This window comes from Pseudophryne corroboree, chromosome 2 (genome assembly GCF_028390025.1).
Source record: "Pseudophryne corroboree isolate aPseCor3 chromosome 2, aPseCor3.hap2, whole genome shotgun sequence".
NCBI lineage: Eukaryota > Metazoa > Chordata > Amphibia > Anura > Myobatrachidae > Pseudophryne > Pseudophryne corroboree.
Window position 1 is genome coordinate 163,281,325 of NC_086445.1, and position 20,563 is coordinate 163,301,887.

Genomic DNA, 20,563 nt, shown 5'->3' on the forward strand with positions numbered 1-20,563 from the left:
CCGCAGACACACAGGGAATGCTCTAAACGAGGACAGGACCCACAAAAGCCCTTTGGGGGGACAGAGTGAGAGTATGCCAGCACACACCAGAGCGCTATATACTGCAGGGACTAACTGAGTTATGTCCCCTATAGCTTTATATCTATATATATATATAATGTATACTGCGCCTAAATTTAGTGCCCCCTCTCTCTTTTTTTAACCCTTGTAGACTGCAGGGGAGAGCCAGGGAGCTTCCCTCCAACGGAGCTGTGAGGGAAAATGGCGCCAGTGTGCTGAGGAGATAGGCTCCGCCCCTTTTTCGCGGCCTATTCTCCCGTTTTTTATGGACTTCTGGCAGGGGTATTTACCTCATATATAGCCCCTGGGGCTATATATTGAGGTATTTTTGCCAGCCAAGGTGTTTTTATTGCTGCCTCAGAGCGCCCCCCCCCAGCGCTCTGCACCCTCAGTGACCGGAGTGTGAAGTGTGTATGAGGAGCAATGGCGCACAGCTGCAGTGCTGTGCGCTACCTTGGTGAAGACCGAGTCTTCATGCCGCCGATTTTCCGGACCATATTCTTGCTTCTGGCTCTGTAAGGGGGACGGCGGCGCGGCTCCGGGACCGAACATCAAGGCTGGGCCTGCGGTCGATCCCTCTGGAGCTAATGGTGTCCAGTAGCCTAAGAAGCCCAATCCGGCTGCAAGCAGGCGAGTTCGCTTCTTCTCCCCTTAGTCCCTCGCTGCAGTGAGCCTGTTGCCAGCAGGTCTCACTGAAAAGAACAAATTCTAAGACTATAACTTTCTAAGAGCTCAGGAGAGCCCCTAGTGTGCATCCAACCTCGGCCGGGCACGAAATCTAACTGAGGCTTGGAGGAGGGTCATAGTGGGAGGAGCCAGTGCACACCAGGTAGTCTAAGATCTTTCTAGAGTGCCCAGCCTCCTTCGGAGCCCGCTATTCCCCATGGTCCTTACGGAGTTCCCAGCATCCACTAGGACGTTAGAGAAAAAACGATTCCACACCGTCACAGCGTAATCCCCGGCCGCCCTATACTGAGACTATAAAGCATTTCGTTTACAGGAAATTCGCTTATCGATCGAAACACGCAGCGCTACTAACGACCGCTCTCCCACTAGCGACTCGAGGGAACATCACTAGCAGCGGCGGCGACGCCCGTTACAGCGGCGACGAGGGCACAACACAACGAACACACTAGCAAAGCGCGCCCCAGCAACGGCGTCCTTCCCGCCCATCCGCGCTCCCGCCTGGCTCCTCCCCCACCACCACAACCACTACTTCAGCTCGCACATAACACTTTCGCTGCCGGGCGGAGCCGGCTTTCCCTAGTGACGTCTCGCCTCCACGCCAGCCACGAGGGCGTTAAGGGAGCCAAGCTCGTCCCCGCCGGCTCCCGAGTGTATGCAAAACAGCCGCGGCCGTCCGGCCAATCGCGGCGGCGCGCCCTTGGTCACGTGGGCGCTGACGCTCCGGCCCTGGGAGCCCCGAGACCCCTCCCCCTCGCTTTATAAACCATCAGTGCGAAAGGAAGCGCTCAGTAGAGGGAGACAGAGGCTGCCAGAGAGGGGGAACTAGTGCTGAACTCATTCAAACTTCTGTCACATCCACGGGGGTATAAGCCGGCCAGTGCAGCAGCCCTTCACCCCACAAACGTCACACTGAGCCCTAGGCCAGGCAGGGGGTCCCCACAGGGTATAAGGGAGCCCGCCACTGTAAAGCACCCCCTGTCTAACCAGCCTCCCCGCAGGGCTGGAGGCCACAAGCTGTCACACAAAGAGGACATGAGGCTGTGGAGGAGACACGTTGGGTAGTGCCAGGGTGGTGCCCCCTCATACATCCTCACCCTGCTGCTCTCCTTGGCCAGGTGAATGGGACTGCACATGTAGCAGCACTATGCCCATCTTACTTTTCCTGCTAGATACGTCCGCTTCCATGAACCAGCGCACCCACCTGGGCACTACCTACCTGGACATAGCTAAAGGCGCTGTAGAGACTTTCATGAAGGTATAGTACTCTCTGCCAGTGAGCAGCTCCCCCTCCGCTGTGGAGGGGAGAGTGCAAGAGCTCACCCACCTCTCCCCCTCCCCTTCCCCCTGGCTCACTGGAGAGTCTCCCAGCAGCATGTCCTGGGTCTGGCTGCTGCCAGCTGCCTGCTCTCCTCAGTGCCCCCTCCAGCAGCCCCCTATCCCTCCCTCTACTCATGCCCTCTCTCTGTTTCCCAGCTTAGATCCCGGGATCCTGGCAGCAGAGGAGACAGGTACATGCTGGTCACTCTGGAGGAGCCTCCTTATGGGATCAAGGTAAAGAGATCGTCGTGATGCCCCCAGCACTGCCCTCAGCAGCAGCAGCCTCCCTTCCTGTGCCATGCTGCAGTCCTGGCATGCCATGCAGCTTCTCTCTGGGTTACAGCACACACACACACATTTAGGAGCTGACAGGAACATGGCCGACATCCCCCGCCACCCCCCTTGCAGCTCTGCTCGGCAGCAATGAACTGTGGGAGATGAGGATTCAAGTTAAAAGTGACATTCCCAAAGGGAGTTTGCATTGCACGGCACAGGCCCTGGAGTGCTTGGGATGATGTTTGCAGGAGACTGTGGGTCCCTAGTTCCTCATTGTAACCTAAAGAGTGTGCTGCAGAGCTTGATTAGCATAATCCCTAATGCATCATTGCATTCATACACCCAGGAAACTTGCAATCTTATTTCTTATTGTAGGAATTCATTTCTGAAATTGTAAACAAATGTATCAATCCTAGTTAGTCATCCTGTTCTGACATGCTTTCTCTTGCAATCTGTTTCAAAGTGTACATATTTCTGCTTGAAAGCACTATTTAACCCATTAGACTCCTTTTAGAAAAAATATGGTCATTCATGATTATACTTTCTATGATTATACTTTCTTTCTATTTTGTTGCTGCTGCTTGTCCATTAAGAGTTCAGTTTCAATAGTTAATACACAGTAACTTTTCACTGCTCTGCCATAGAAACATGGTTGATCACTTTAATGTGATAAAACTTGTGGTCACCCTTTTAACAATGACTGGTAATCCCTTATGATGTCAATGAAGAAATCTATGGTTCCACCCCAGGGTACTTGTATTACTGTATGTGTTTGTGCCCTTTTACTTGGGGCGAGATTTGGAGGACTCAAAGCTTATTGCAGGAAGTTAAATGCCATGAATGAGGCACTTGATTGGACAGGTGCTGCATACATGTCACACAAATCAGTGTGTGGGTTTTTTTTTTGTATTTTTTTTTTTTTTTAACTGGCAGCAAAAGTTCTGTACTGTTGTACAATTGAGTTATTTAGTGTTCTCATCATGCTCAAATGCTGCACAGAACATTGATTGTACTGTACTGGACGGGGAGGGGGGGGCACTCTATAAATGGATGAGTTAATAAGGATGCAAGAATATAGATTACACCTGTTTTCAGCAATTGTAATACACTACTTTGACTGTATTGCTCTTTATTTTATTTGTTTATTTTTTTGTTTAGGCAAATGTATTGAGGAGTTTGAAGAATATGTAATCTTTACTCTCTCCACAGGCTGGATGGAAGGAAAATCATGCTACCTTTATGAACGAGTTAAAAAATCTTCAAGCTGTTGGACTCACCACTCTTGGCCAATCCCTCAGGACAGCCTTTGATTTGTTAAACTTAAATAGATTAGTAACTGGCATAGACAACTATGGACAGGTAGGTTGGCATATGGAAGGAAAACCCAATTTCCTCCACTCATTATTTTCTCTCTTTAGTGATCACTTACAACATTCTTAGGTCTTACAGATGAGGAACAGGTAGCATTTAAGAAGGGTACTCAGTGCAAAAACTTGCAGGCCTCCACGTTTAGTATTCCTGCAATCTAATTGGTTGGATGAAAACTTTCTTAGGGTCCTATGTATTAATAATCACGGCAGTGGCGCGGTTATCAGTCTGTGACAGGTTTTTAAAATGTGTCAAAGTCTTAATAGATGGAGTAGTAACTGTTGTGTCGGACCTACTACAGAAACACGATCCCGTATCAACTTTTTAATCTAAATCGGCAATACATATATTTGATTAAAAAAACCTCACAAGTGAACGCTATGTGTGCTAGACATGAGGCTGGACCCTACCTTTTGGATTCCCTGATAATTTTAATGAATATCCGGAATGTAGACAAGTGTCAAGTTATTAGTTTGCAAAGGCCTTATTTTGTATATCTTATGTCAGTGGCTTATTTTCCTGCTGCTGTCCCAGACTAATTGCTGATGGGAATAGTCAAATAGTCATAGCATAATAGCAATTCAAGTTTTGCCTAATATAATACAAGGCGCTTCGTCTGTTAACTTAATAGAAAACAAATACATAATTTCCCAAACCATTTATTCATATAAGTAGAAATAATATCTTTCCTGGGAAAAGTGGCATGTATTATGCAGTTGAGATATATATTTGGAGGATACTTTAGATTGGCTTGATTTGTAGGGCAAAATGCACGTGCAGAAAATGTTCTGGGCTTCTAGACTAGGTTTGATGTCCTGAGTAACTTGGAAGCTGTTGATTTGTACATATGTTTAAAATGCAGCCAGTCAGATTGTGTCTAGAAGCTTTTTCCTTTTAATTCTTCAATCCAAAGCAAGAAATTGGAGGTCGTTTGTTGGGTTATGGATCATAGTGTTGACAGTCATTAGGTCGACCCCTATTGGTCGACAGTGACTAGGTTGACACTATCGTTAGATCGACATGGAAAAAGGGTGACATGAGTCCTCTCTCTCTATATCTATCTCTATCTATCTCTATCTATCTCTATCTATCTCTATCTATCTCTATCTATCTCTATCTATCTCTATCTATCTCTATCTATCTCTATCTATCTATCACACAAACAGGAACAGCCCGGCACTCCACTCCGAATAATGGCAACAGCTGAGGTGCCTTCCCAGTGGGACATGCAAAAGTCCCAAGTAGATAGTGATGGTTGTATGGGCGGCACTCATGCAGACTCCACAGCGTGTGAAAGATTAATATACTTTAATAGGCCTATTAAAGTATGTTAATCATTCACACACTGTGGAGTCTGCATGAGTGCCGCCCATACAACCATCAATAAATATATATATATATATACATACACACAGTAACACCAATTAGTGCACCGTGTGCTCTACACAGGTTACTATTCCCAATCATAGACCACGTGGATCGTAAAGTATATAAAAGTTCAAAAAATGAAGAAAAAAAAAGTGAAAAACTCATGTCGCTTTTTTCATGTGTTGAGCTTTGCCATGTCGACCTCATGACCACGTCGACCCAATGAGTGTCGACCTAAAGACTGGATACCCATTTGTAGACACTGGTTAGCATGAAAAAGATTCTGCATTCTAGAGCTGTGTAATACAGATAGTCATGGTTACTTAAATGCAGGGAGTCTTCTCTTCCATCTGTTTCTTCCCATGGAACTTCTGGACCATGTGTTTTTGGTTCTGGACATTTGCAACTTTTGAACACATTAGTTTCTGCTGTTATCACTGGTAGACCAGTATTTGTATAAGGAACCATTGGTCAGAGCATTATATGGCTTCCCAGTGCATATGGGTCTTGAACGGTTTACTTTAATAACACATTGCCATACACTTTTCTAGCCGGTTTCTAGGAGCTGCTGCCAGCCACTGGCCTATGGCCGCTACATGGATAGCAGGAGATGGGTATGAAGTGAGCTTGTGGTAAAAGACAGGCTGTGTATGCTGTAATTTCCTGGGTACTGCAATATATAAAATGCTGGGTCTATGTTTAGTGTATAGATAGGGTCTGATTTAGATGGTTTGTGTACACCTCTGATCTGCACAGGACTGCGTGTAGATCAATGGATGTGACAACGGTTGCAGTGCCCCTAATCTGCAGCTTGATTGACATGCTGCAGCCATTTGTGTATGGTGACAATGTGTTACGAAACAGGCCTGCTGGCCCTGCTGTAGCGAGTCAGACGTCCTGGTCTGTGCTGTGTTATACTGACAATAGTGAGTAACCTGAGTGTTACTCAGATGGCCAGTGTTCACGCAGATGAACAGACGCAGCAGCGCACCACCGAAGACTGAAGGAAGCGCCTTTTTACATGACTCCTCCTGCAGCATTGGCATGTTCTCATACAGCCGCTGAATACAAAAAAAAGCTGCTGTATGAGCTATCCATCTGAGTCGGGCCCATAGTTGATTGAAAAAAGGATACCACTATTTTGGAAGGCTGCTATGTAATACATAATTGGATGTCTGTGTAATAAACACAGGCACCCATTATCATAAAGGAGCCAACTTTTTAAATGATTGGAGGTGATCAAATACCTGCAGCACAAATATTGGAGGCGGGTGGCTGGGCTCTAGTGCCCACAGAACTTGCCCAACTTCCTGTCTTTGTCTGACGCACATCTTTATCATTGCAAAATTGCCTTCTCCAAAATAGCTTTTTCATTGGGAGAATTATTATTTAAGCCATACAGAGCTGTCTCTACAATAGAATGAACCTAGGCAGTTAGTGGTTAGGGGAAGGCTAAAACACTGGTCACTCATCCAGTGTTTGTAATGTTCCCACATGGAGCACAGCTCTTACCCATGAAGGAGAAGCAGCCAGCAGCTTCTTACAAGTCCATCTGCAGCTCACCCATGGCAGTGTTACACTGAGTGTGGAGCTTGGCTATGATGTCAGTACTATGAAGGGGAGGAGGATTGTCGAGGGTAACGCCAGTGCTCACGCTAGCCCTGAAGCCCTGGAAAGCTCCTGAAGTTAAGCCAGCATTCAAATGATCCTTTTATAGACAGTTTACAAAAAGGAATTGAGCATCTTTCTGTAATGGGTCATACTGCTTTTTTCCCCTCTGTGCCCTTTTTATAACTCCCTTCGGATTATGTGGCTTATGTAAATAGAGCAGACAGATCTGTTCACTATTAGTTTCACTCATCACAGTAGGATATTATTTTCTTTAGATAAAGGGATATGCAACATACTGACCATTTCTAGAGCAACACTTCTATAACCAGTTATTGTGTGTATTCAGTGGTATCTGAGACAATTCTGCACATTTGCGTAACTTTAAGAAAACAATACTACGCTACATGGCTAAAAGTGTGCGGACATCCCCTTGTGATTAGTGTTTGCCATTTCAGTCACTGCCATTACTTACAGGCACATAAAATAAAGCATACATCCACGCAATCTAGTCACATTAGCAGCAGACGGGGTCATTCTGAAGAACTGACTTTTTTAATGTAGTCTGTCTTATTACTGTCCTTGAGCTGTCCTGGTAAACTGTAAGTGTGTGTTTGGAAACGTCTAGGAACGACGACGACTTGGCCACAAAGAGCTCATACAAGGGTCAGTCGAATGCTGTAGTACGTAAATAGACCGTCATCCACACATGAAGTGTTCGTCAGGAGCTTCATGGATTGTGTTTTCATGGCCAAGTCTCGCAAGTCTCAGATCATCATGTGCAATTCCACCTGTTGACTGGAGTGGAGTAAACCACACTGCTGTTGGTCACTGGAGCAGTGGAATTGTGCTCTCTGGAATGACGAATCACGCTTCACTGTTTGGCGGCTGTCTGGAGAATGCTTCTTGCTTGTATGCACTTTGCCTGCATAGAAGCCTCAATCCTTTTACGAGCCAGGCCTTATTGATCAGAGTTTGTGCCCTCTCGTGGTCTGTTTCAGGATAGATGTTCATCTAGCTCATGTGTGATGTTCAGGTGTCCACATATGTTTTGGCCATGTAGTGTAGATGTTTGTACATTTAACACACACACTGAAAATCATGCAACAATAACTGTAGCAAACTACTAGACCACTTCCCAGCTACTAGAGTTGGTACTTTTGGGCAGGTTTCTTACTGCATATTATAAACTGCTACATTTATATTAAAATCTGTGTTCAACCTTACATCATCGCTAGGGGTATCCAGTGCAAGCCTCGCAGATTTGGGGGTAAGATTAAAAATGCTTCAATTAGTTCTTCTTGGGTAACCTTTTAATTTAAACAAGCACTGAATACATTTGTCTATTTTCAATGTATTTGCCATGAAGCACCATGAATTTGAAAAAGGCAATTTGTGTTCATTAGCATAGCTAATTTCCCCCATCACCCTATAGAGGTGCACACACAGAAAATTAGCATTGTAAGTCTACCATATTTAGCGATAATGTGCGGAGCCAAACATTGTGTTGGCACATTGTGCTGATATGCAAGATTTTTAAGTCTTAACAGTACAATGTTACATTCTAAAACATGGTAAATGTATCTAATCTCCATTAATAAACAATTTGCTGTTTGTCCTCATCATGGTCATCTGACTGTACCAAAGTCGGACCATTTCTAGATGTTAACTTCTGAGTTCTGCATTTTTATTTTTTACGCATCCCTTCTCGGAACACATGTGCTGCTCAGGTCATAGGTAGGGCATGCCCAATTTAAATATCTACAGACAATGAAACCGTGATGACATACATTCTGTTTCATGGTTACGTTTAAAGGGGAGAGTGTTATAGGTTAGACTTCGTTTACGCTATGGGGTAGATTTATATTATATATGTAGCTTGTAAAACAAAAGTAGTGTTGCCCATAGCAACCAATCAGGGTCTTTCTATCACTTTCTAAAATTAAATAGAGAAAGAATAGCTGAAATTTGGGCAACTCCGCCACTTACTATTTCTAGAAGCTTTAGTAAATCTACCCCATCTGTTTATGGGATTCTCTGGCTGCAATAAGCCTTTGGTTATACTGTATTGGGCCTATGGGTCGTAGTTTGCCGAAGGTTCGGGATGCCAGCTGATCTCGGAATTATTATTATTTTTTTAAATTAAAGTGGCAATTATTTACAAGGCATTCTTTAAAAAAATATCGGGGGTTACTGGCATCCTGTATCTCCAACAAACTCTGGCACTATTACATATACCCCTATGTGACTGATAACTCATGAAACAAAGGTTTGAGACTGGACTTAAATTGCTGTTTTGTTGGTATGAAACTGGCTCAATGTGTAGCTTGTATTACACATTCCAGTTATTGTGCTCATGCCAGCCAGTGAAAATCCCCGCCGTTGTAATCTTAGTTTTACTTTCACAGAAAACACAGAAGTAGGAATCCACCTCTTATATCATTGCCCCTTTCCTAAGCCCATACTTACCTGTGTTTTGAGATCTGTTAATTGCTTGGCTATTGCCCTATAATGCTGGACATCTGGCACTAAAATAAAGCTTCTTGCACCATCTAATGTTAGAAGGTTTTCTAAGCCTCAGGGAACATAGTTTGCTTTAGGGTTTATATTTTGCCCTTAACCAAGATGGTCACAGCACAGCTTCCTGCTCCATGCTTGATGACTCATCAGCAACTTGTTTAGCTGAAACTTGTGCTACCAGGAATCATTAAAACGGCGTTGTTTATCTTGTTCTCTGAGCTCAAATAGTTCAAGCACATTTCTGGTAGACTAGTAGATTATTTTTATTCTGAGAACCTGATTCTAGTGAGTAACATATATTATTATTTTTTAAAATATGTTCACAGAACATTTGAAATGTATGGAACAACTATATAAAATACTTTGTCCCTTTTCCATTTGAACATATTATGACTGGTAAGGATATCCTTCCCTTGACACTTGTATGTAGGCTGGGGACCGATAGATGTACAGGAGGGGTTAAGTATACAGGCAGGGAACGCTGACAGTGTGGAGACGCACGGTGCTGCCAGCTGGTGGTGTAAAGCAAGTGTGCAACGAGCTGGCAGTATTGAGAGATCCTGCTGGAAATACCTGCCCTGGATGAAGGAGTAGAATTGGTCCTGGGTGGAGTTATTTTGTTTTACTAGTTTAAGCAGTTGTTCTTGCTGGTATGGCCAGAGTTTAAACTACTCGGCCACAATGGTTCTTCACCTTCAGATGGCTTCTGACTTGCACATGTACTATTTCTGAATACATCTCAATTTTGTGTTTTGGCAATGCATGTTAATCATGTAAAATGTTTTTTGTTTTTTTCCTTTTTTTGTGTTCTATGAAAATATAGACATTTACATTGCACCATAGGACAATAATACCCATAAATAAGTGGGCATCTGTAAACAATAAGACACACCAGCGCACCTGGGCACTGCTGCTAGGTGTAAACAGTGTGACACTTGCAACTTTTATATTTAGTCTGTTTCCAAAATATTTTCTTTCTACTCAGAACAAAATATGAAAACAAAACAATAGTGTAAACTTGGGTACCCACCGAAGCAATCAACATATACATAGCATAACCTGCTGTACGACGACGCAATATGGGGGTAATTCCAAGTTGATCGCAGCAGTTATTCTGTTAGCAATTGGGCAAAACCATGTGCACTGAAGGGGAGGCAGATATAACATGTGCAGAGCGAGTTAGATTTGGGTGTGGAGTGTTCAATCTGCAATCTAATTTGCAGTGTAAAAATAAAGCAGCCAGTATTTACCCTGCACAGAAACAAAATAACCTACCCAAATCTAACTCTCTCTGCAAATGTTATATCTGCCTCCCCTGCAGTGCACATGGTTTTGCCCAATTGCTATAAAAAATCCTGCTGCGATCAACTTGGAATTACCCCCTATATCGTTACATGCATAATTTAACACTGCATTGTCCCATCTTATGTGCAGCATATCACATGGGGGGATGTGATGACTCAACGATGAATTGGGTGGATTTGAGGGTACACATTATGCAGTGGTCATTACGGTCTGTTGAAGATTGCAACATTGGCCAATATATCATAGTGCATACCCAGCTTAATACATTTAAAATGGATTTGGTGAGAAAAGTATTATCTATTCAACCAGTTTATTTTGAGTAAGGTTAATTTCAGCTAAATCATCATTTGTGGGTGGGGGACTCATTTTGCAACGAAGGAAATACTGTGTGCTACTCCTTTACGATTGGGTTTGCTTCACTATAGGTTGCTATAATATAACATTTGTATTTGTTTTTTATTTTTTAAGTATTGATTATTTTTTTCTTGTCACCATGTCCACCTCATTTCCCCATGAAATGAATTACAAATATGTCATCTGAAAGTGGATCTTTTTTTTAATTTTTTAATCTGAAATCACGTTGGAATACTGTGTCTGGATTAAGCCAACAGCAGTTTAATCGGGTAACCTTTGCTTGCAGCCTGGTGTGATTGTATCATTTTGCTATTAGAAGTCACAATGTATGATGGTTAGTACAGCAATTTTATAGGCTTCTACAGAGTTTTTTTCTCTAACGTCCTAGTGGATGCTGGGGACTCCGTAAGGACCATGGGGAATAGACGGGCTCCGCAGGAGACATGGGCACTTTAAGAAAGAATTTAGATTCTGGTGTTCTCTGGCTCCTCCCTCTATGTCCCTCCTCCAGACCTCAGTTTGAATCTGTGCCCGGACGAGCTGGGTGCTGTTCAGTGAGCTCTCCTGAGCTTGCTGTAAGAAAGTATTTTGTTAGGTTTTTTATTTTCAGGGAGCTCTGCTGGCAACAGACTCCCTGCATCGTGGGACTGAGGGGAGAGAAGCAGCCCTACTCTCTGCAGATAGGTCCTGCTTCTTAGGCTACTGGACACCATAAGCTCCAGAGGGATCGTACACAGGATCTCACCCTCGTCGTCCGATCCCGGAGCCGTGCCGCCGTCCCCCTCGCAGAGCCGGAAGACAGAAGCCGGGTGACAGAAGCAAGAAGACTTCGAAATCGGCGGCAGAAGACTCCAGTCTTCACTGAGGTAGCGCACAGGACTGCAGCTGTGCGCCATTGCTCCCACATACACCCACATACACCGGTCACTGTAAGGGTGCAGGGCGCAAGGGGGGGCGCCCTGGGCAGCAATTTAGAACCTCTCTGGCAAAAGTTTGCATATATACAGTTGGGCACTGTATATATGTATGAGCCCCGCCAAAAAATTGTATATTAAAGCGGGACAGAAGCCCGCCGTCGAGGGGGCGGGGCTTCTTCCTCAGCACTCACCAGTGCCATTTTTTTCTCCACAGCTCCGCTGAGAGGAAGCTCCCCAGGCTCTCTCCTGCAGATACACGGTAGAAGAGGGTAAAAAGAGAGGGGGGGGGCACATAATTTGGCGCAAAAAGCAATATAACAGCGGCTACTGGGTTAACATTAAGTTACTGTGTTATTCCTGGGTTATATAGCGCTGGGGTGTGTGCTGGCATACTCTCTCTCTGTCTCTCCAAAGGGCCTTGTGGGGGAACTGTCTTCAAAAAGAGCATTCCCTGTGTGTGTGGTGTGTCGGTACGCTTGGGTCGACATGTTTGACGAGGAAAGCTATGTGGAAACAGAGCGGGAGCAAATGAATGTGGTGTCTCCGCCGACGGCGCCGACACCTGATTGGATGGATATGTGGAAGGTTTTAAATGATAATGTTAATTCCTTGCATAAAAGGTTGGATAAAGCTGAAACCTTAGGACAGTCAGGGTCTCAGCCCGTGCCTGATCCTATGTCGCAGAGGCCGTCAGGGTCTCAGAAGCGCCCACTATCCCAAATTGTTGACACAGATACCGACATGGATTCTGACTCCAGTGTCGATTACGATGATGCAAAGTTACAGCCTAAATTGGCAAAATCCATCCGTTATGATTATAGCAATTAAGGATGTGTTGCACATCACAGAGGAAACCCCAGTCCCTGACAAAAGAGTTCATATGTATGGGGAAAAAAGGCAGGTGGTGACCATCCCCCCCCCCCCCCCCTTCACACGAGCTAAATGAGTTATGTGAAAAGGCTTGGGAATCTCCAGATAAATAGCTGCAGATTTCCAAACGGATGCTTATGGCGTATCCCTTCCCGCCAACGGACAGGTTACGCTGGGAATCCTCCCCTAGGGTGGACAAAGCTTTAACACGCTTATCCAAGAGGGTAGCCCTGCCGTCACAGGATACGGCCACCCTAAAAGATGCTGCGGATAGAAAGCAAGAGGGTACCCTGAAGTCCATTTATACACATTCAGGTACCTTACTAAGGCCGGCAATTGCGTCGGCCTGGGTGTGTAGTGCTGTAGCAGCATGGACGGATACCTTATCTGAGGAACTTGATATCTTAGACAAGGATACTATATTAATGACCCTGGGGCATATAAAAGACACTGTCCTATATATGAGAGATGCTCAAAGAGACATTAGCCTACTGGGCTCTAGAATAAATGCAATGTCGATTTCTGCCAGAAGGGTCCTGTGGACTTACCGTACAAGGGTGAGGAATTGTTTGGGGAGGGTCTCTCGGACCTGGTCTCTACAGCTACTGCTGGAAAGTCAAATGTTTTGCCATATGTTTCCTCACAGCCTAAGAAAGCACCATATTACCAAATGCAGTCCTTTCGATCACAAAAAGGCAAGAAAGTCTGAGGTGCGTCTTTTCTTGGCAGAGGAAGGAAGCTGCACAACACAGCTAGTTCCCAGGAACAGAAGTCCTCCCCGGCTTCCGCAAAATCCACCGCATGACGCTGGGGAACCCACAGGCGGAGCCAGGCCCGGTGGGGGCGCGTTTCCAAAATTTCAGCCACAAGTGGGTTCACTCACGGGTGGATCCCTGGGCAATAGATATTGTCTCAGGGATACAAGCTGGAATTCGAAGAGATGCCCCCTCACCGATACCTCAAATCGGCCCTGCCAGCTTCCTCCTTAGAGAGGGAAATAGTGTTAGCTGCAATTCACAAATTGTATCTTCAACAGGTGGTGGTCAAGGTTCCCCTCCTTCAACGAGGAAAGGGTTGTGTTTGTGGTACCGAAACTGGACGGTTCAGTCAGACCCATATTGAATTTAAAATCCCTGAACATATACCTGAAAAGGTTCAAGTTCAAGATGGAATTGCTCAGAGCGGTCATCGCAAGCCTGGAAGGGGGGGATTTTATGGTGTCTCGACATAAAGGATGCATACCTTCATGTCCCCATTTATCCACCTCGTCAGGCGTACCTCAGATTTGTGGTACAGGATTGTCATTACCAATTTCAGACGTTGCCATTTGGTCTCTCCACGGCACCGAGAATATTTACCAAGGTAATGGCAGAAATGATGGTGCTCCTGCGGTAGCAAGGGGTCACAATTATCCCATACTTGGACGATCTCCTCATAAAGGCGAGGTGCAGAGAGCAGTTGCTGATCAGCGTAGCACGCTCTCTGGAAGTGTTACGACAACACGGCTGGATTCTAAATATTCCAAAGTCGCAGTTTATTCCTACGACCTGTCTGCCCTTCCTGGGCATGATTCTGGCCACAGACCAGAAGAGGGTTTATCTCCAGATGGAGAAGGCTCAAGAGCTCATGACACTGGTCAGAAACCTATTGAAACCAAAACAGGTGTCGGTGCATCACTGCACGCGAGTCCTGGGAAAGATGGTGGCATCATACGAGGCCATTCCCTTCGGCAGGTTCCATGCGAGAACCTTTCAATGGGATCTACTGGACAAATGGTCCAGATCACATCTTCAGATGCATCGGTTAATCACCCTATACTCCAGGGCCAGGGTGTCTCTCCTGTGGTGGCTGCAGAGTGCTCACCTCCTCGAGGGCCGCAGATTCGGCATTCAGGACTGGGTCCTGGTGACCACGGATGCAAGCCTCCGAGGGTGGGGGGCAGTCACACAGGGAAGAAATTTCCAAGGTCTGTGGTCAAGTCAGGAGACTTGCCTCCACATCAACATCCTGGAACTAAGGGCCATATACAACGCCCTACGCCAAGCGGAGTCCCTGCTTCGCGACCACCCGGTTCTGATTCAGTCAGACAACATCACCGCAGTGGCTCATGTAAACCGCCAAGTCGGCACAAGGAGCAGGGTGGCGATGGTAGAAGCCACCAGAATTCTTCGCTGGGCGGAGAATCACGTAAGCGCACGGTCAGCAGTGTTCATTCCGGGAGTGGACAACTGGGAAGCAGACTTACTCAGCAGGCACGACCTCCACCCGGGAGAATGGGGACTTCATCAAGAAGTCTTCGCGCAGGTTGCAAGTCGGTGGGAGCTGCCACAGGTGGACATGATAGCATCCCGCCTCAACAAAAAGCTACAGAGGCTTTGCGCCAGGTCAAGAGACCCTCAGGCGATAGCTGTGGACGCACTGGTGACGCCGTGGGTGTTCCAGTCGGTCTATGTATTTCCTCCTCTTCCTCTCATACTCAAGGTGCTGAGAATCATAAGAAAAAGAGGAGTGAGAACAATACTCATTGTTCCGGATTGGCCAAGAAGGACTTGGTATCCAGATCTGCAAGAAATGCTCACAGAGGACCCGTGGCCTCTACCTCTAAGACAGGACTTGTTGCAACAAGGGCCCTGTCTGTTCCAAGACTTACCGCGGCTGCGTTTGACGGCATGGCGGTTGAACGCCGGATCCTAGCAGAAAAAGGCATTCTGGATGAGGTCATTCCTACGCTGATAAAGGCTAGGAAGGACGTGACGGCTCAACATTATCACCGTATATGGCGAAAATATGTTGCTTGGTGTGAGGCCAGGAATGCCCCTACGGAGGAATTCCAGCTGGGCCGTTTCCTTCACTTCCTACAGTCGGGAGTGACTTTGGGCCTAAAATTGGGTTCCATTAAGGTCCAGATTTCGTCCCTATCCATTTTCTTTCAAAAAGAACTGGCTTCTCTGCCTGAAGTTCAGATGTTTGTAAAGGGAGTGCTGCATATTCAGCCCCCTTTTGTGCCTCCAGTGGCACCTTGGGATCTTAACGTGGTGTTGAGTTTCCTGAAATCCCACTGGTTTGAACCACTCAAGACGGTGGAATTGAAATATCTCACCTGGAAGGTGGTCATGCTACTAGACTTGGCTTCGGCTAGGCGTGTGTCAGAATTGGCGGCTTTGTCACATGAAAGCCCTTATCTGGTTTTCAATGCGGATAGAGCAGAATTGCGGACCCGCCCACAATTTCTGGCAAAAGTGGTTTCATCCTTTCATATAAACCAACCTATTGTGGTGCCTGTGGCTACTAATGACTTGGAGGATTCCGAGTTACTGGATGTGGTCAGGGCTTTGAAGGTTTATGTAGCCAGAACGGCTAGGGTCAGGAAAACAGAATCTTTGTTTATCCTGTATGCTTCCAACAAGCTTGGGGCGCCTGCTTCAAAGCAGACTATTGCTCGCTGGATCTGTAACACGATTCAGCAGGCTCATGCTGCGGCTGGATTGCCGCTGCCTAAATCAGTTAAGGCCCATTCCACTAGGAAGGTGGGCTCTTCTTGGGCGGCTGCCCGAGGGGTCTCGGCATTACAGCTTTGCCGAGCGGCTACTTGGTCAGGTTCAAACACCTTTGCAAAGTTCTACAAGTTTGATACCCTGGCTGAGGAGGACCTTGTGTTTGCTCATTCGGTGCTGCAGAGTCATCCGCACTCTCCCTCCCGTTTGGGAGCTTTGGTATAATCCCCATGGTCCTTACGGAGTCCCCAGCATCCATTAGGACGTTGGAGAAAATAAGATTTTACTTAACGGTAAATCTATTTCTCGTAGTCCGTAGTGGATGCTGGGCGCCTGTCCCAAGTGCGGACTTCTTCTGCAATGCTTGTAAATAGTTATTGCTTCAATAAGGGTTATATTATAGTTGCATCAGGGTTGATCTGATGCTCTGTTGTTGTTCATACTGTTAACTGGGTAAGGTTATCACAAGTTATACGGTGTGATTGGTGTGGCTGGTATGTATCTTGCCCTGGATTACCAAAATCCTTTCCTTGTACTGTCAGCTCTTCCGGGCACAGTTTCTCTAACTGAGGTCTGGAGGAGGGTCATAGAGGGAGGAGCCAGAGCACACCAGAATCTAAATTCTTTCTTGAAGTGCCCATGTCTCCTGCGGAGCCCGTCTATTCCCCATGGTCCTTACGGAGTCCCCAGCATCCACTACGGACTACGAGAAATAGATTTACCGGTAAGTAAAATCTTATTTTTCTATCCATATATTAATGTGCAATCTTGGGAAGTATAAATGCATTTGTTCCTGTAAAATGGCTGGTGGTACCTCTTGCTTTCTGTCTTCAGCAGTCTTTCACTAAAACTCTTATCTGTTGCAACAATTGACTTCAAGGACCCGGGTGCCCTACCTCACACTGAGAAGAGGTAGTAGAACATTATAGTCTAGCAATACATGCTATTTAGCTATGGCCGTCATGATCCCAACAGCGGGATCCCAGACACCAGCAGCGGGTTGGACGCTAGAAAGCCCCTTGCGGGCTCGCCCGTGGCGCCGGCATCCCGGTGGCTGCATTCCGCTGGCTATCAGGATTCCAGCGTCTGCATTGACCGCCGGGATCCCGACAGGCGGTCTCATGGTGGCTTCCCATATTCTATGCCAAAGGGTAATTGTACTGAAATGGGCTTAAAACATTTCTCTGTGTTGTAAAACAGAATAGGGAAGCATATACTGGTCAAGACCACAATCTTTAGACTAATGGAATTTGCTATGTGATAGCATTGCAACATGTTCGGTACTTCACTGGCTATTAACATGTACACTGCTCAAAAAAATAAAGGGAACACTAAAATAACACATCCTAGATCTGAATGAATGAAATATTCTTATTAAATACTTTGTTCTTTACATAGTTGAATGTGCTGACAAGAAAATCACACAAAAATTGTCAATGGAAATCAAATTTATTAACCCATGGAGGTCTGGATTTGGAGTCACCCTCAAAATTAACGTGGAAAAACACACTACAGGCTGATCCAACTTTGATGTAATGTCCTTAAAACAAGTCAAAATGAGGCTCAGTAGTGTGTGTGGCCTCCACGTGCCTGTATGACCTCCCTACAACCCACACAAGTGGCTCAGGTAGTGCAGCTCATCCAGGATGGCACATCAATGTGAGCTGTGGCAAGAAGTTTGCTGTGTCTGTCAGCGTAGTGTCCAGAGAATGGAGGCGCTACCAGGAAACAGGCAAGTACATCAGGAGACGTGGAGGAGGCCGTAGGAGGGCAACAACCCAGCAGCAGGACCGCTACCTCCGCCTTTGTGCAAGGAGGAGCACTGCCAGAGCCCTGCAAAATGACCTCAGCAAGCCACAAATGTGCATGTGTCTACTCAAACGATCAGAAACAGACTCCATGAGGGTGGTATAAGGGCCTGATGTCCACAGGTGGGGGTTGTGCTTACAGGCCAACACCGTGCAGGACGTTTGGCATTTGCCAGAGAACACCAAGATTGGCAAATTCCCCACTGGTGCCCTGTGCTCTTCACAGATGAAAGCAGGTTCTTACTGAGCACATGTGACAGACGTGACAGTCTGGAGACTCCAAGGAGAACGTTCTGCTGCCTGCAACATCCTCCAGCATGACCGGTTTGGCAGTGGGTCAGTAATGGTGTGGGGTGGCATTTCTTTGGGGGGCCGCACAGCCCTCCATGTGCTCGCCAGAGGTAGCCTGACTGCCATTAGGTACCGAGATAAGATCTTCAGACCCCTTGTGAGACCATATGCTGGTGTGGTTGGCCCTGGGTTCCTCCTAATGCAAGACAATGCTAGACCTCATGTGGCTGGAGTGTGTCAGCAGTTCCTGCAAGATGAAGGCATTGATGCTATGGACTGGCCCGCCCGTTCCCCAGACCTGAATCTAATTGAGCACATCTGGGACATCATGTCTCGCTCCATCCACCAACGCTACGTTGCACCACAGACTGTCCAGGAGTTGGCGGATGCTTTAGTCCAGGTCTGGGAGGAGATCCCTCAGGAGACCATCCGCCACCTCATCAGGAGCATGCCCAGGCATTGTAGGGAGGTCATACAGGCACGTGGAGGCCACACACACTACTGAGCCTCATTTTGACTTGTTTTAAGGACATTACATCAAAGTTAGATCAGCCTGTAGTGTGTTTTTCCACGTTAATTTTGAGGGTGACTCCAAATCCAGACCTCCATGGGTTAATAAATTTGATTTCCATTGATAATTTTTGTGTGATTTTGTTGCCAGCACATTAAACTATGTAAAGAACAAAGTATTTAATAAGAATATTTCATTCATTCAGATCTAGGATGTGTTATTTTAGTGTTCCCTTTATTTTTTTGAGCAGTGTATTAGTAATCTCAAATATAAACAAAGTAGAAATTACAAAATGATGTGATTACTCTCTATATTTTGGCCATTATGTGGATCTTGGCATTCTTTTGTCAACCATGAATAGAAAAGGTAGCTAAGCTAATGGGCCCTACACTTTCGTCGATCCACCACAGAGATGCCAGACGGCGGATACGGCCTGCGGGCAACCCGACAGTGTGTGTGGGGGGGGGGGGAGGGGCAGTGACGTTTCTTCACTCCCCCGTCACCCGGCTCCATAGCAGTGCAGGCAAATATGGAGGAGATCGTCCATATTGGTCTGCATGCACAAGCGACGGGGCACCAGCGATGAGAGTGCGGGACGCTCATCATTCATCGCTGGTGCCTCCACACTGAAAGATATGAACGGTATCTTGTTCATTAATGAACGAGATCGTTCATGTCTTTCAGTATTCTCGCCCAGTGTGTAGGGCCCATAAGTCTTTGCTGCAAAATAGTATTTCATTGTAGCGACTTAAATTTAATGTCAGTGGCGACATTACACTGGCTATCAGGATGCACTGGGCCTAATTCAGTACGGAACGTTTTTCTGACAAATTGCAGTAGAAAGGTGCCGCTCCGTCAGGAAGGAAAAACGCCCTGTGCAAGTTTGCGAATGCATCGCATATCGCTATGCATTCGCAGATGCATACACAATTTCCTGAACATCGAATATTTTTTTGCTGTCTTAGCAAATGTGAGTAGTTCTGAGGCTGCCACTTATCTGCGACTGAGACGGGCTGGAAGTGGTTTGCTCTGAAGTCGGAGACACTCCCCTCAAAAAGCCTGGGTGCATTTGCGTTTTTTCTGACACACCCAGAAAAACACTGGCTTTCTGTCAGTCCAACAGCGCCTACATTGTGACTACGATCTGTACGCATTTTCTGTCTCCATTACTCCTCACGCATGCGCAATGCAAATGCTATTCATGCGCAGTTGTTAGATAATCGCTCGATTTGCAAATTCTCTGAATAGCGATACATGCTGAATTAGGGCCACAGTCCCTTATTTTACACTGGTTTATCACCTCTATCAGGTTTTCTCTAACGTCCTAGTGGATGCTGGGGACTCCGTAAGGTCCATGGGGATAGACGGGCTCCGCAGGAGACATGGGCACTTCAAGAGAATTTAGATTCTGGTGTGCTCTGGCTCCTCCCTCTATGTCCCTCCTCCAGACCTCAGTTTGAATCTGTGCCCGGACGAGCTGGGTGCTGTTCAGTGAGCTCTCCTGAGCTTGCTGTAAGAAAGTATTTTGTTAGGTTTTTTATTTTCAGGGAGCTCTGCTGGCAACAGACTCCCTGCATCGTGGGACAAAGGGGAGAGAAGCAGCCCTACTCTCTGAAGCTAGGTCCTGCTTCTTAGGCTACTGGACACCATTAGCTCCAGAGGGATCGTACACAGGATCTCACCCTCGTCGTCCGATCCCAGAGCCGCGCCGCCGTCCCCCTCGCAGAGCCGGAAGACAGAAGCCGGGTAAGTATGAGAAGCAAGAAGACTTCGAAATCGGCGGCAGAAGACTCTGTTCTTCACATGAGG

General features: G+C 46.3%; 1 protein-coding gene across 1 annotated transcript in view; it reads left to right on the forward strand.

Annotated features, from left to right (window-relative positions):
- Nucleotides 1–1,186: 1,186 nt before the first annotated feature.
- The window catches only part of INTS6 (integrator complex subunit 6), a 143,851-nt gene continuing 124,474 nt past the window's right edge, over nucleotides 1,187–20,563 (forward strand). The window contains exons 1-3 of the mRNA XM_063951958.1: nucleotides 1,187–2,002; nucleotides 2,221–2,298; nucleotides 3,550–3,699. Coding sequence (XP_063808028.1) covers nucleotides 1,892–2,002; nucleotides 2,221–2,298; nucleotides 3,550–3,699 — 339 coding nt within the window. The 5' untranslated portion in view covers nucleotides 1,187–1,891. The remainder of the gene's footprint in view (nucleotides 2,003–2,220; nucleotides 2,299–3,549; nucleotides 3,700–20,563) is intronic.